The sequence below is a fragment of the Erinaceus europaeus genome, chromosome 2 (assembly GCF_950295315.1).
Source record: "Erinaceus europaeus chromosome 2, mEriEur2.1, whole genome shotgun sequence".
Taxonomy (NCBI): Eukaryota; Metazoa; Chordata; class Mammalia; order Eulipotyphla; family Erinaceidae; genus Erinaceus; species Erinaceus europaeus.
In genome coordinates, this window is record NC_080163.1 from 121,678,391 (window position 1) to 121,694,480 (window position 16,090).

At 47.6% G+C, this 16,090-nt stretch overlaps 1 protein-coding gene across 3 annotated transcripts in view; it reads right to left on the reverse strand.

Moving 5' to 3' along the window:
- The window catches only part of CRISPLD2 (cysteine rich secretory protein LCCL domain containing 2), a 74,890-nt gene that overhangs the window by 42,956 nt on the left and 15,844 nt on the right, over positions 1-16,090 (reverse strand). For 2 of the 3 annotated variants that reach the window (XM_060185076.1, XM_016191772.2), the window contains exons 2-5: positions 12,908-13,218; positions 8,037-8,155; positions 3,888-4,020; positions 2,925-3,040 (exon numbers count right to left, since the gene is read on the reverse strand). In XM_060185076.1, the coding sequence (XP_060041059.1) occupies positions 2,925-3,040; positions 3,888-4,020; positions 8,037-8,155; positions 12,908-13,147 (608 nt within the window). In that variant the 5' untranslated portion in view covers positions 13,148-13,218. Of the gene's footprint in view, positions 1-2,924; positions 3,041-3,887; positions 4,021-8,036; positions 8,156-12,907; positions 13,219-14,207; positions 14,362-16,090 lie in introns of those variants that run through there. The other variant, XM_016191774.2, reaches the window with a different exon arrangement.

The following is a 16,090-nucleotide window of genomic DNA, read 5'->3' on the forward strand; positions in this document are numbered from 1 at the left end:
TCCCAGTGTTTTCCAGCCAAGTAGTGAAGAGCTGCTCTCTGAGTGGGGAGCCCCAGGCTGCCAACTGTAAGGCCCCCTCCTCTGTAACTCACCTCAGCTCTGAGTCTGTCTCCACAAATGCGTGTTTATGTGTATGCCTGTGTGTGTGTGTGTGTGTGTGTGTATGTGTGTGTGTGTGTATGTGTGTGTGTGTGTGTGTGTGTGTGTGTACTTGTGTGTGTTAACACAGGAGGTGGCCAGACCAGCTCGGCATGAAGACTACATTCCCTACTGCTTGCTGAAGCTACACACTAGTTGGTCTCACTGATGACAGCTTTCCAGGGAGGCCAGGGAGGAGTCTGCTAGCCTGGCCAGAAGATCGACTGCAGAAAACACACTCTCTGTTTAAAACCAACAGCTCAAAATAGCAGGACGGCACTCTTCAGGGGTTTGTGGACATTAGACTTGGGAAGCCAGGGCTCCTGGCTGTAACACATACACACTCAGAGGACCATGGGATAAGCAGAACCCGCTCAGCTGAACTCTGCTCACACCGTCATACTGGCTAGGGTCTTCATGGGAGGTGGAGGGGGGAGAAACTGGGTGTAACCACCAAAAATGGGTGGGTGTTGAGTGCTTGAGAGAGAACCTGTTTTGTTGCACAGACTGTTCTGGTCTCCAAAACATCCCTCTCCTCCTGCCAAGTTCATTGACATGTCTGGGGTTCCATGTTTTCTTAAAGACAAGCAACCCTATGACATTCATGGAATAATATAATAGCACCTGGGGTGGCATTTGTGGGGTGCTGGCACTACCCCTGACCCTGATTCTGAACCTAAACCTACCCTGACCCTGACTCTATCTCTGACCCTGAGCCTAACTCTGACACTGAATTAAATTTGGACCTCAGTCCTGGCCCTAACCCTGTGCCAGTCTCCTGCAAAGAGTGTGCTGACCCTGCCAACAGCCCTGTGAAATAAGTTCTTCCATGTCTATCTCAGCAACTCACAGGAGGGTCAGCCCTTCATAGACTGACTGAGAGATGTCAGGATGGTGGCTGCTCCGGGGAGCATGAGACGACACCCCCTATAGACATGGGTACCTTACATGGGCTAAGGTATTGTGTGAATGGGCAATATGTACTCCCCTAGTTCATGGTAAAGTCCAAAGATGCGATCCAGGTTAAACAAGATGTTATGGGTGGGGTTAGTGTTCTCCTGAGAAGGCCAGGGGTTCTGTGCTCACAGCAAGTGGCATGTGAGCCAAGTGAGCCAGGAAAAGCCTCCAGGCCCTGAGGATACATGTGGCTAGTGGTGAAGCTTCATAATCTCACATTTGGCCATAGCGTCCCAGGCTGACCAAGGTAAACACGTACATGCCAGGAATGCCTGTTGAGCTGTGCACTAAAGCTTAAAGTATCTTAACGTAAGTGTGTGATTCTTCTTTCAAGAAAGAGGGTAGAGGATAAAGAAGGGGAGAATTGATCGTCTATGAGGTGGAGCAGTGGTCAGAGCAGTTAACTTAGAAATATGAGATCCCAAGTGTGACTTCCAGCATAAAATGAGCCAGAATGATAATCATTCTCTCTCTCCCACCCCTCTCTTTCTCTCTCCTTTCTCTCTTTAAAAAAAATGGTGGCACACAAGGTGGCATAGTGGATAAAATTCTGAATTTATAAGCATGAAGTCCTGAGTTTCATTTGCATATACCCAGCATTTGCATGTACCAGCATGATGTTCTGGTTCTCTGTTATTTAATAAATAACATAACTTAAAAATAAAATGAATGAACACCTGAAAAACAGGGTCAAGGATGCAACTCTGCAAGCATAGGGCCAAGGGTGGGGGGATTCATTGCCCAGCACTGCATGATAAATTTAAAGATATTAATAAAATTCAAAGTCAAATGGAATGACTCCTTGCTCCCCATCTTCCAGGTCATCAGGAATTCCATAGCTATGGACTAGTATTCCACTTTCCCCTGGGGTTTGAGTCTTTCCCAAGAATTACCTAACCCCCACCCCACGCTGATCCCTGAGGATTTCTGGGTCATGGCCACAACAGGCATACTCATGGATGGAGGAGAAACATTTTCTTCCCAATTTAAGCCATTCTCCTTTTATCCAATTCCTCATGGCCACTCATAAGCCAAGTCAAACACATGTGGTCATTCCCATTTTGCTCAGTTACCAGGCAAATACACCTCAAGGGCCCACTGAGTGTGGGACTCAGCACAGAGATGCCAGCCAGGCCAGCACACTGTGAACCTGTGAGCAATTCCCTGAGAATCAGCACATATTTGATAAGAGATGGAGGTTAGTGAGCAAGGGAACCAGTGACACACAATGACTGCAAGATGCTGGATGGGTGAAGAGGTGATCCCTTCTGGGAGGAAAAAGACAAAGATGGAAAAAGCAGGTCTAGCAGGGATACTTACTTTCTATCTAGTGTATAGTTTTTTGAGAAAAAAATTCCTGATTGCCTGACCATCAGCTAGTTACTCCTGCTTCTGACTGTTCCAGGGGCTCCCAGGATGGTTTGTGAAGACAAACTATCACTGATCAAAGCCAGAAGGGGCACTCCCACTCCTCTCTGTCTATGAGTGCTCTGGCTTTGGCCCATGATAAACACAGAGAATGGGTTAGGGGGTGAGGAAGGTCTGAAGAGAATCAGAACCCTTTTCTGCCTTCTTCCTTCACACTTCCTAGCATTGCATGGCCACGTGGCACCATGAAGAAAAAAGATGGTACAGCAGGAAGCTAGGAAGAACCTGAGTTCTCATGGACACTTCCAAGCTAACAGCTAAGTCAGAAGTACCAGCTTCTAGATGTGCTGTCATGTGAGATCATAAAGAGGCTTCAGAGCTGAAGCCAGCTTTGCCTGTTCTCCCTCCACTGTGGCAGGCTAATACTCCCCAGCCTCTCCACCATGTTGTCTTGCTCTTACTTTGGCGAGTAGTTGCAGACAAGGTAGACCGCATTCTCCCAGACATCTCCCCAGACATTCATCCTCCGGCAGGTGTTGACGGCACAGCCAATCTTGGTGGTCGCGGCCCAAACTATCTGCAGGGATATGAAGACAGCCAGGCATCAGAACATGGAAACAGAGCACACCAGGGTGACTTCAGCTGGCTGGGTGAACAGGTGACTTCAGCTGGCTGGTGCTGACTGGACATGGAATGAAGGGCCAAATATTTTCCCTAACCCACTGATAATTCATACCTTTGTTTAAAAAATAAAACGGGGTGGGGAGGCTGGGTGGTGGCTTACGGTTGAGCATACATGTTAAAAATTAAACAAAATAAAGACCAAAAAATTTTGAAAAAAAATTAAAAAAAAAATTGAACAGACTATACCAACAAGGAAAATTCCCTGGCAACTTTTTTCTTTCCTCTTCTCCTCCTCCTCCTCCTCCTCCTTCTTCTTCTCTTCTTCTTCTTTTTCTCCCTTCTTCTTCTTCTTCCTTCTTCTCCTTCTCCTCCCCCTCTTCCTCTATCTCCTCCTCCTTCTTCTTCTGGAGGACTGCTGGAGCTTTGCTGCTCCAGGTTGACTTTTTCAGATAGAAATAGAGAAACAGAGAGATGACAGAGGGGAAAAAAAGACACCATAGCACTGGAGGCCAGGCTCCAAGCTGGTCTGTGCACATGATAAAGCAGGAATACTATCTAAATAAGCAGTGTTGCTGGGCCCTGGTGTTGAACTGTCTTAGAAGTTTTTTTAGCATGACTTGCATATGTTGCCAGACTCATGAACTGCTCACAGACAGCTCTGCCCGCTGGATTCAAGGAAGAAAAGAAGTCTGTGATGTTGTAGATAGACGTTTCCAGGTTGGGTAACAACCACCCAGCAATTTGTGAAAGGTCAGTTTTGGGATGCTAGGCAGAGATGAAGGCCCACCTTGCAGTCTTACCTGTGTGTAGTGTGTACACATGGGTCCAGAGCACCTCTCAGGGCACCAGGGGTTGCACTCATGGGGGTAGGGGTAGGTGTAGTCCTTCACTTCATCATACCAGGACTGCACGTGGAAGCCAGGGGAGCGATACCTGCAGGGCACATCAGCTAGTTACTTCCTGACTTCCACACGCCCAAAGACAGAAAGCACATCCTGAACCACCACTCATGCATAGCCTAAGCCCAACCCAGCACCAGCTAAAGATGCTGAAAGCCCAAATAGGTGAGAACATCTGTGCTACATGGGTGTTCCTAGAACACGCCACCTTTGTGTGCAGTGCATTTTCCTGAACCCCCCAGCAAGTCTTTTTTTTTCCCCCAGTGGCCACCAGAGTTTTCGCTAGGGCTTGAGGCTGGCACTATAAATCCACCACTCTCAACAGTTATTTTTCCCTATTTATGTATTTGTTTATTTATTTATTTATTTTTCTTTCCGTTTTATCATACAGAACCGAGGGAAACTGAAAGGGGGTTTAGAGAAGGAGAGAGAAAGGTAGACACCTGCAGACCAGCTTCACCATTCATGAAGCTTCCCCCAGCAGATGGAGGGCAGGGGCTCAAACCTGGGTCCTCACACATGGTAATATGTCTGCTTACTGGGTGTGCCACCACCTGGCCCCCAGAAAGTCTTGTTTTTTAAATGTCAATAGTTCCATATTTATTAGTGTGTACATTTGGGTGAGTCTGAACATGCCAAGAGGCCCACACTCCTGATATTATTGCTCAAGACAGAACTTGATTGGAGATGTGAGTCCATCTAAAGTCAAGGTAAAGGAGGGCTGGCAAACTGGCTCATTTGAGTAATTCACTTGCATTGTCATGCATGTGACTTGGGGTCAAGTCTGGCCTCTGCCACAATGGGAGAAGAGTCTGTGTTGTGATGTCTTTCCCCTTCACTCTCTGTCTCTTTCTATCTGAAAAACTGAGCCTGGAGCAAAAAGCCCTGGCAATGACAAAAATAAAGTCACAGTAAAAGGTCTGGTAGGTGACTCCTCCAAGTAGAGTATACACTTTACTCTGTGTAGGGAACTGGGTTTGAGCTCCTTGGCCAGCACGTGGGAACAACTACAAATGGGGAAAAGCATCATGAGCAGTTGAGCAGTGCAGTGATCTCTCTCTTCTCTCTCCCTCTCCCTCTATAACTGTCGCTCGCCCTTTATTTAGGAGAAGAAAGAAAGAAAGAAAGAAAGAAAGAAAGAAAGAAAGAAGTGGAGAGCCCATCAGGAATGGAGGAATCATGATCTTACAGGCAAAGAGTCCCAGCAATGACCTTGGTGGCAAAAATAAAAACAATAAAATCCAAGTAAAGAAAAATCCTGAGTAAGTCATTGAATAGGAAAGGATGCCTTGTGGTTTGGAGGGTTATGGAAGATCACAGAGGACAGAGCACCTGAGTTTCTGTCACCAGCTAAAGGGATCCCAGCATTGCAAGTTTCCTTTCCTTTCTTTTCCCTTCCTTTCTTCTCTTTTCTTTTAGATACGGACAGAAAGGCGGAGATATAGTGAAAGAGACCACAGCACCAAAGCTTCCTTCAATGTGGTGGGGGCCAGGATTGAACCTGGGACCTGCACATGGCAAAGCAGCATACTATGCAAGTGAGCTACTTCACCAGCCCAGAGCCTTGGGTTTCTGTATGTCAGCAGACTTTTTTCTCAGTCAATGGAGAGCCCAAGGACTCAGAAACATGCAGAGAACTTATCTGAGGCACAGAAAGCTGTGGGCAGGCTGGCAAACATTTCCAAACTTCCCACAGGCATGCTATCACCTAACAAACCAGAAGGAAGGAGAGAACCTGGTCACCTGGGGGTCACTGTTCCCAGATGTCAGGGTCATAGTGCTTTTGTTTTGTATTACCAGAAAAGAAAGCCAACTGTATGCAAATATTCAGAGACCAGCCCCTAGTGAGTATATAAGCCAAGTGGTCTCCATCAAGAGAGAAAAGTCATGGGCTGGCTGTCCCAGAACTGTGGGGAGCTGGGCACTTGGGAGGGGGCTCCCAAAAATCACTGTAGGAGCTCAGAGACTATATAGGTGGTCAGTGACTGGGCGGGGAAGTGGCCTCTCTCTCTGAGGCCAGCTAGGGAAGTGGCAGGAGCCCTACCCCAGGTGTTCCCCCAAGAGCCCCAGACCAGGCTAGTAAGTTAGGGAGCCTCATAAATGCGTGAGGGGTTCTTTGCAAAAGCCAGTTATCTATATCCATCTAGGAAGGGACTGTTGCACCCTCCTAACCATCAGTCCTACTCCTGGTAATGAACCTAGTGAAACAGTCTGACTGAACCAAGAAAAAAAAAAAAAACAGCTGTGATTAGGTTAGATTTTGATCCATTGACTTGAAGGTCATCGGCAGCCTTTATGAGATGAAAACCACTACAACTGTGCAATAAAAAGAGTTTGGTGAATATATGAGAAAGGGGAAAAAAAATGTTAAAAGCAGTCCTGGCCACAGTTCCAAGTACGTAAAAATATGTCGGCCTCTAGCCAAGTACTACAAAAGGACTACGGAAATGAAGGGAGTGGAGAAAGCAGTCTGGTGATGAATTTTTCCCCCTTTAGATGTTTCCTTTCAATGCTTTCGTAACATTGGCTTTATAAAAAGCAAAATTCCCTGGGTGGGGGGGGGGGGAACCTGCCCTGTGATCCTTATCTGCGTAGCTTCTGGGCCAGCCACCTTGCCCTGGAGACCAGGAGGTACTGAGCTGGGGGTGAGGGAGCTCCTGGCTAAAGTCAACTCAGAGGCAAGCAGAGCTCTGGGTGTGAGGTCAAGCAGCCCCTGGCCTAGGTCTGAAGAGCAAGCCCAGCTTCCATGCAGCTCTTCAATGAGCAGGACACAGGAAGCAAACCCAGGCCCTGGCTACTGCTGGGCCAGCACTCGCTGGTCTTCGAGGCACACAGAACACTGGCTGGTTGGTCAAAAAGTATTCACTGCATGAACGTCCTTTTCTCCACTTACCTCCTCTAGTGGGCCCCTACTCCACTGACAACACCCCCCAGTGATAGTGATAGACACTAGCGGAAGGAGGCGTCCAAGTTCCAAGCCAAACCTGCTAAAGACACTTCAAACCTAAATAGAAAAGATGCTCACCGGAATGTCCCTCTGGGTCCCAGGAGTGTCCCTAGGTGGCCTCCACATTGCCTATGTGTGCAGGGATCATACCAGGTTCCTGGGGAGTGCTTTTCCATGTTAACAATCCTGTGTTTATTTGTGTGTATTTTGGGAGACTGAGCAGCCTAGGAATCCCAAATTTTGGAAGTTGCTGCTGATACAGATCTAAGGGTGGTGCATGGCTAGGTGGCCAATGGGTGACAAGTAATGAATACTAGCCAGCACCTCCAGTAGAGAAGGGAGAGTGGGGGACCAGGTCAAGAGGCCTTGGGGATTCAGCATGGTGATTGATCCCCTACCCAGGGCAGGTGAACAGGGGATACCTGCCCACAGGGGGCACCTGGCTATGCACTGGAGTGAGCAGAAACCCATAGGATGACACAATGCCAACTAGTACAGAGACAACATTCCCACAGCCTTCCTGCATGCCAGGTCCTGCCCAGCCCCTGCAGCCCCTTCCTTCCCCCTTTCCTTCCTTCCTTCCTTTCTTTCTTCCTTCCTTCCTTCTTTCCTTCCTTTCCTTATCTCTAAATGACTTTTTTTTTGCAGGGTTAAGTAATGAACTGGGGGAGAGGGGTCTCTTGTTTGCACAATACAACCAAGAAGCCTCCCTAGGACCAACTTTACTATTCTACATACCTAGAGGGAAGGGGGGAGAGAGAGACAGAAAGAGACAAAACAAGGAAAGAGAGAAAGAGAGTCCACAGAACTCATAGAGTTCTTCTAGCACCATCCATGGTGCTCCCACGTGGTGCTGAGGCTTGAATCCAGGGCCTCACACACAGTAAGGTGTGCATGTTATCCCCTGGCCCCTGCATGTGGCTTCTTTGAGGAAGAAGGAAAGGGAAACCTAAGCTCCATAAACATCAGTCCCAAAATTATTGTCTGGAGTTACTCCACATGTGAGCAGCATGGGTGAATACAGGAAGCAGTATGGAATGAGACTATGTGTGGGGAGCCCGGCACACACAGGCTTCCTAAGGACAGGGACCCATAGCTCTCACCTGCCCCAGTGCACGGCCAGATTCTGTCCAATGGACACCAAGAGGCTGGTGGGGCCATGCTCCCACAGGCACTCGTGCGCCCATGCCGCTGCTGACCTCTCCAGCTCTTCATCCCAGGTCTGCAAGGGAGGAGAAACAGACCATCAGAGTCATGGATGACTTTAGGACACAGAAATGCCTCACATGGGCACTGGGGGACTCCAATCTAGGGATCAGATTTAGGCTCCTGTTTCATGGGGTCCTCTATATCTCCACTCAATGCCTAAGTCAGTAGGCAGGAAGGAGTAGCTGGACAATGAGTTGGGGGGGTGAGGGGAGCTCAGCTCCTGCTCCACCTCCATCTGCAGGGGATGCCAGGCAAGTCCCCTTCCTTTCCAGCCTCAGTTTCCTCACCTGATATAGAAGGATGAGTAAGCCCTAGAGAAGCTGCTGGTGATGTCTGCACAGCTATGCAGATGTACACAGTGCCACTTGCCATGGAGTTAGAAAAGGTCATGACAATAATGTGTGTTCTATTGATTTTATCATTATCTAAAAAGTAAGATCACAGCCCCAGGGGTGGTGCAGTGGATGAGGCAATGAACTCTCCAGCATGTGGTTTCACGAGTTTGATTCCCAGTAATGCATGTGCCAGACTGATGCCCTTGTTCCCTTTGTCCTCCTCTCTCTCATTAAAAAATAAATCTTTAGCCTGCAGGGGAGTCACTTCACAGGCTGTGAAGCAGGTCTGCAGGTGTCTATCTTTCTCTCCCCCTCTCTGTCTCCCCCTCCTCTCTCCATTTTTCTCTGTCTTAACAACAGTGACATCAGTAACAACAATAATAACTACAACAATAAAACAAGGGCAACAAAAAGGAAATAAATAAATAAATAAAATATTACAAAATAAATCTTTAACAAGAAAAAGTGATTTTGTGAGGTCCAGAGATAGCTCCATACATAAAGTATACACTTATATGTAAGTTCCTGGGTTTGACCCCCAGCACTACATGTGAGCATCTTGGGCAGCATCAAAGGGATCCCCACAGACAGTGGAGCAGTGCAATGGTGTCTCTTCTCTTACTCACTCTTCTTTCTCAGTACACAGAATTTAAAAGTTGGGCTGGAGGGAGTCGGGCGCCAGCACACGGGTTAAGCGCACGTGGTGCAAAGTGCAATGACCAGGTAATGATCCCAGTTCGAGCCCCCGGCTCCCCACCTGCAGGGGAGTCACTTCACAGGCAGTGAAGCAGGTCTGTAGGTGTCTATCTTTCTCTCCCCCTCTCTGTCTTCCCCTCCTTTCTCCATTTCTTTCTGTCCTATCCAACAATGACAACAATAATAACTTACAACAATAAAACAACAAGGACAACAAAAGGGAATAAATGAATAAATATTTTTTTAAAAGTTGGGCTGGAGTGGTTACTCAGTATCATGCATGCCAATGATCTTGGTTCGTTCTCCTGTACAAAATAAATAAATAAATAAATAAGACCAGCTTGATAACTTGCCTGGATAGTATGCCTGTTTTGTCGTGCACATGACCCAGATTCAAGCTTAACCTCCCATCACACTGGAGAAAGCTTCTTTTGTTTCTTTGTCTTTCTCTTTCCACTTACATTTTTTATTTTAGAAGATAGATATAGGGGAAGAAAGAGACACTATAGCACTGCTCATCTTTAGCTTATGGTGGTGTCAGAGATTGACCATAGGGCCTAGGAGCCCCAGGCATGAAAGGCTTTTTGTTTATTTGTTTGTTTTTGCATAGCCATTCTGCCATTTCCCTAGTCCTCTGCCTTTTTCTTTCTGAAAAAAAAAAAGTGATCTTGAATTACAGAAGTCAGTACTTCAACCTTCTACACCCCAAAAAAGAATTTTGGCCCATACTCCCAGAGGGGTAAGTGATAGGGGAGGATGAACAGTGCTCTGAACCCTAATTCTACCAGGACCCAAAGCATCTGTCACCAAGAATCTTGTTGTTATGCCATCACTGAGAAGGAGAAGCATCTGGAAAACACCAGAGGAAGTCAAGCATTGTTTCTCTGATCTGAGAAAGAAGAGGGAAAAAGGAAAGACACCTGGAAGTAGTAGTAATGACTTAGAAAGGAAGTGAAGGAAATAACATAGGAAAAAGTGGGCAAAAAATAAATAAATAAGCAAACAGATAGATAGATAGTGATAAATATAAAGTTAACCTATATTTGTGACCTTGGGAAAACTACTGCAGTTTCCAATGGAGGGGATGAGGACACAGAACTCATGGTAGGAACAATATAAAATTAAGCACCTGTTATCTTATAATTTTATAAATCAACATTAAATCACTAATTTTAATTTTTAAAAAGTCAGTTTGGACCTGTTAAGGCTCAGAGAAAGAAGGAAGGAAGAGAAAGAGAGGGGGGACATAAAAGAGAAGGAAAAGTAGCCATGATGCCTTTAGCTCCCCCATCCTGCTCCCCTCCACCAGAGACAACCCGAGCAGGGGTTACGGGCAGGGACTTGACCTAGAGACTCTGCAGGCTGGCTCTGCAGTTGCCTGCTCCCCAGCTGGCCCAGGGAACAGATGCAACTCCTCAGGGAAGTCCACAGAGAACAAAGCGAACAGTCTCCTTTCTCTTCTGCAGACACAGAATAGGGACAGGCGCCAAGCGGCCACCCAGCTCAATGCTGGCCAGCTGCTGCTGCCACACCTCCTTCCAGAGCCCCCAGCAGATGCTCTGGCTCACGGGTGGGCAGGGGGCACAGGGGTTGTCCCCTTGCTCTGGAAAACCCCAGTCCTATACACAATAGGTACTCATTGTAAGAGTTTCGGGCAGAGTGTAAGAATAGGAAATTTATTCTACTTACAGCTGGATCTCTGGAAGTTGGGCTGTCAGGGTTTACATGACAACCAACCCAGCATTTGGGGCCAGTGTTGCCCAGAGGTGTCTGCCCCAGGCCACCCAGGTCACAGCCCTATATTCTCCTACTATCTCAGCTCAGTGGACATTCTAGGTACATTCAAACTCATCTTGAATGACAGCACCCCAGCTTCAGTGCCTCCAAAGCACATGCTATGTCTACCTGGGGTCTAGAATTAAGGGAGGACGTTCTCATCAATGGGACAAGCCTGTGGATATAAGTTCCCAGTGAAGAATGGATTGACCTGTCAACATCCATGTTCAGGCGGGAAGCAATTACAGAAGCCAGATCTTCCACCTTCCACACCTCATAATGACCCTGGGTCCATACTCCCAGAGGGACAAAGAATAGGAAAGCTATCAGGGGAGGGGATGTTCTGTTGGTGGGAATTATGTGGAATTGTACCCCTCTTATCCTATGGTCTTGTCAGTATTTTCACTTTAGAAATAAAATTTATTTAAAAATTTTTTTTTTAAATAGGAAAGCCTCCAATGGAAGGAATGGATGCAGAACTCTGGTGGTGGGAATTGTGTGGCATTGTACCCTTCTTACCCAATGGACTTGTCGATCATAATTAAATCAATAATATATATATAATTTAACTTACATTATTTTTAAAAAGTTCCCAGCCTTTGCCTTTGGGAGAGAGTGGTAATCTCTTTCTTTTTTAAAGAAAAATTTTATTCAATTAATTAATTTATTTATTGGGTAGAGATAGCCAGAAATTGAAAAGAAGGGGGAGATAGAAAAGGAGAAAGGGACAAAGAGACACCTGAAGACCTACTTCACCACTTGCAAAGCTTTCCCCCTGCAGGTGAGGACTGGGGGCTTGAACTTGTATCCTGTATACTGTAACCTGTGTGCTCAACCAGGTGCAGCACCACCAGGTCCCAGGGTGATCTCTTTACTCGGGAGATAATGCAGGTTTGAGATACCAATGCTATCAGGAGATTCCTGTGGTACACCATGATTTCAGATCACCTCAAGGAAACCACTGAGTAGGTTAATCCATCTCCAAGCAGGGGATGAACCCTGATGCTCACTCAGGGACAGGCAACTGTGTCCTGACAGCCAGGCAGTGGGGACCAGGCATGGCACACCAAGTCCTTCCAGAAGTGACTGGCTGAGGGGGACCCTGGAGTCCAGGGAGGCTACAGATGGTTTCAGCCTGAGGCTCAATGACTTCTCAGAAGCTCACTCCTCATTTCATGCCTCCCAGGTCACAGTCTGTGTGAACCATGCTCTCCATTGATCTGAGTCCAACATTCCCTACAGCTCCATGGGAGAGAGAAGGTCAACAGGAGGAGGAATAGACATGCCTGGCAGATTCTCTGGGGCTTGTGGAAGGCTTTCAAAATCCTGTTGGTAGTGGACTAACTTGACATCAGGTATGTAAAAAGGGCTAAACCACCAAGAATGTCCCCTCCTTTTTGAGACTAAACACCCTCCACTACTCCTCCCCACCCCTCCCCCCTTCAGCTACACTCCACTCATCCTGGGGGCCCCAAGAGTAGAAATGGTCACCCTTTTCTCATCACTGTGACATCAGTATCATGCCTAGCTTGTAGTAGGACAGTGTTCCCCAAACAAAACGGTTGCAGGGCTCACCATCATGGGCTTGCCCTGTGGGGAGCTGTGTGTAGCTGGCAAACTCAGTGCCCTTTTCCATTGCAGTGTCCAATACTTTCACTTCACCCCAGAAAAAAGTATGTGCCGGTGAATGAGTGATGCATGGGTGCAAGCCATACCTGAATAAATGGTTGGATGGGTGGATGGATGACTAAATGAATGTATAAATAAATGGGTGAGTGGAGGAGTGATTCATGAATGTGTAGATGACTGAATAAATGCATAAGTACATGCATGAATGAATGAGGTGTGACTGCTAAGATGAGTGAATAAATACATGAGTGAGTGAGCAATGCATGCGTGCACAGATGAAAGCATGCATGCATGACTGAATGGATGCGGCAGGGGGGCATGGGACTCACCATGTGCTCCATGTTGGAGGCTGGTGGGTACACCTGGCCCCGAAGCTTATTGTGCAGCATAACAATCTCTTCCCGGTCGGACTTGGCAATGGCCCGGCGTGTGCGGATATGTGGCCCATCCTGCTGGTACTTGCTGAGCAGCTTCTCCAGGTGTGTGACATTGGGCAAGAAAAAGCCATGGGCCCCGCATGCCAGCAGGGCCAGCCCCAGGGTAATGAGACCACTCAGGACACAATGCATGGTTCACACTGATAGCAAGTGTGGGGAAATGGGGCAGCAGGGTTCCCTAGGCAGATGGGGGCACTGGAGACCTAGAAGGGAAGCCAAGAGGATTAGTGAAGAATCAGTCATGGAAATAGCTTGAGTGACCAAGGAGTGGGCATTTCTTTTCCTGACTTGCAAATGTGGACACTGAGGCCCCCAGGAGGTAAGGAGCCAGGTCTCCCAGGCAGGAAGTGGAGGGGCTGGGAGGCAAGGGCTTCTGGCAAGGCAGGCTGGACTAGCCTCTGCCCTGCTCAGCTTCTCCCATTACCAGATTTCCCCAGGTTGAGTTAGTAGTCCTACTAACTCCAGACTCAGGTGACTCGATGGCTTCAGTGAACTTATGCATAACCATTATGCTGTCTCCCAACCCCTCAATGACTTTCTGTCTTCACCCCCAATGGAGAGTGACAAAATCATGTTTCACCCCAAAGGATTGCAGCCAACAGTAGCACCAAACATCCTCATCCCTCTAAGACTCCTTTTTCCCAAAAGGCTCCATGCATCACCTGCATCTCCCACAGTGATGATCACACAGCCTCAGCCCCAACATGTGCTCAGGGAGCAATAGTCACCAAGTGATTTGTTCTTCTGAGAAATTAGAAAGAGGGGAGGAACTCCCACAGGTGCCTATGCACCCCAATCCTGTCTGGCACATCCACTCAACAGCCCAAAGTGTGACAACTGAACCTCAGTTAGCTTCTATGTGGCAGTAAGCCTGTCACAGCCCTGGATAAGTATCCCTTTTGCCTGCTGGGTCAGCTGCTCCCAGGTGACCAGTACCAAAGAGGATGGCAGCTGCACTGCTTGGAAATTCTTCCTGGAATTCCAACCCTGATAGTTGTGGAGACTGGGGATGGAGCACGACCTGTGCTCACATTAGGACCTGTGGTGCCAACTTATATAGAGAGAGCCCTTCATTTAAGGACACACTGAGGATCCAGAGGGACTCTTCCCTTTGGGGTACAGCTTTGTCTCATATAAGGCCACATGCTAAGTTTCTTTTCCTAGCATGCAGCTTACAAAAAGCCAACTTAACCTTAGAACACTTGCAAACTGTTCAATTCCAACATCAGGTTTTATGAGGTGACTTTCCGCTGTGCCTTGCGAAAGCCCATCCTGAGCATCCGAATGGGCCAGACACTTCACTGACGTCATTTCCACTCCTCATTAAACTCTGGGAGGTCCACTGCTGTCCTTGTTTTCCAGTTGAGGAAGCTGAGGTACAGAGCAGTGACTTAGTGATCCCAAGACCACTATGGGAAAGCAGAGATGCTGAGACTCAGGGTCTGGAATTCTCCACCACACCCTGCCCTGTGTCTTTTTCCTGAGGGGCAGGGGGAGAGGGCAGGGGCAGGGATCTCACCCACACAGAAGGACCACAAGCCATAATCCTCCTCAGGGAGGTTGTCTGACTTAAGAACAACAAAGCAAAAGGGCTGGGCAGTGGTATACCCAGTAGAGCATACACATTACCATGGACAAGGTCCTGGTTTCAAGCCCCCAAGTCTCCATCTGTCGTTGTCTCTCACTCCCTCTCTATCACCCATTCCCTCTCAATTTCTCTCTGTCTCTATTAACAAAAATAAAATAAAACTGACCACCAGAAACAGTGGCATCATAGTACAGGCACAAAGCCCCTGTGATAACGCTGGTGGCAATTAAAAAAAAAAAAAAAAAAAAAGCAGGACTCAAGTGGATGACCTCATTCACATTTTTTCCTTCTGCTTTGTTTCCAGTGGGGCATCAGGTACCTAGAGGCCTTTATGGGACACCATTTTTGTGCAGGAACCTGGGACACTGTCTCCAACTTGGAACAGCTCCCAGTTGGATGGGGGTAGATGAAGGAGGTACAGGCAAGGCAACCCACAACCCCACCCATCCTGAAACCCAAGAGATCCAGTCCTGTTGACAAGCTCCCTCTGGCTTTCAACTACTTTCTCACCAGCGGGTTAGTTGGCACTGGCAGATGGGCAGGGAGGGGACAGCCCTACAGGCATCCCAGCAGGCAGAGCTCTGAGCGCTGGGAACCAGGCTGTTCCCATCCATAGCCCTGGAAACTCTCCAGGGTCCTGACCAAACCAGTGATCCAGATGAAAATAGCCTCCTTTTGGGAGGGGAGGCCTGGCTGTGTTTAAGGGTCAGAGCCCCAGGGGGGGCTTATGTGCGCTCACTGGTCCCGCTGGAACCCAGCAGTGATGCGGGATCACACAGAGAAATTCACCAATGTTATGTTCTCCAAGTTAACATGACCATATATGAGCATCCCCCCCAGTTTCCAAAGCCAGAAAGACAAGAGGTCCACCACCCATGCCAGGTTTAGACCCGAGATGGCTCAAGAGAGGAGCTGATATTACCAAGTGTCCACTCTGGTGTCATAACAACTCTCCATCTTTTTCACTCTGTGCTGAAGTAGTTTGGAAAGGGTAGAGAACCCACAAAGCCTGGCACAGGAATTGCATATGTACCTCAATCAGTTTCAGTATTGGGTTTGATTTAAATCACTAGATAGAGTGCAGGACGTATATGAGTAAAGCCCTGGGTTAGATCCCAACACCATATATGCCAGACTGGTGCCTTGGTCTCTTGCTTGCTCTCAAAATATAAATAATTCACTAATAGGCACAAATCAAATAAAACATGGGGCATGCTACTACACAATAGGCAAAAGGAATGAACGTGAGCTATATCTTGGCATAAATTTGATATGTGATGCTGGGTTTTAAAGGCAAGTTGTAGAAGGGCTGAAAGATAGGTCATCCAGTAGAGCACATGCCTTGCTGCGAGTGAGGTCCTGAGTTCAAGCCCGAAGACTATATGACAGCACCATGGACAGCTCCATGAATAGTAGAGTGGTGCTGTAGTGGCTTCATCTCTCTGTGTATGTCTGTACATTTCCCTCACTCTCTAAGATATATATAT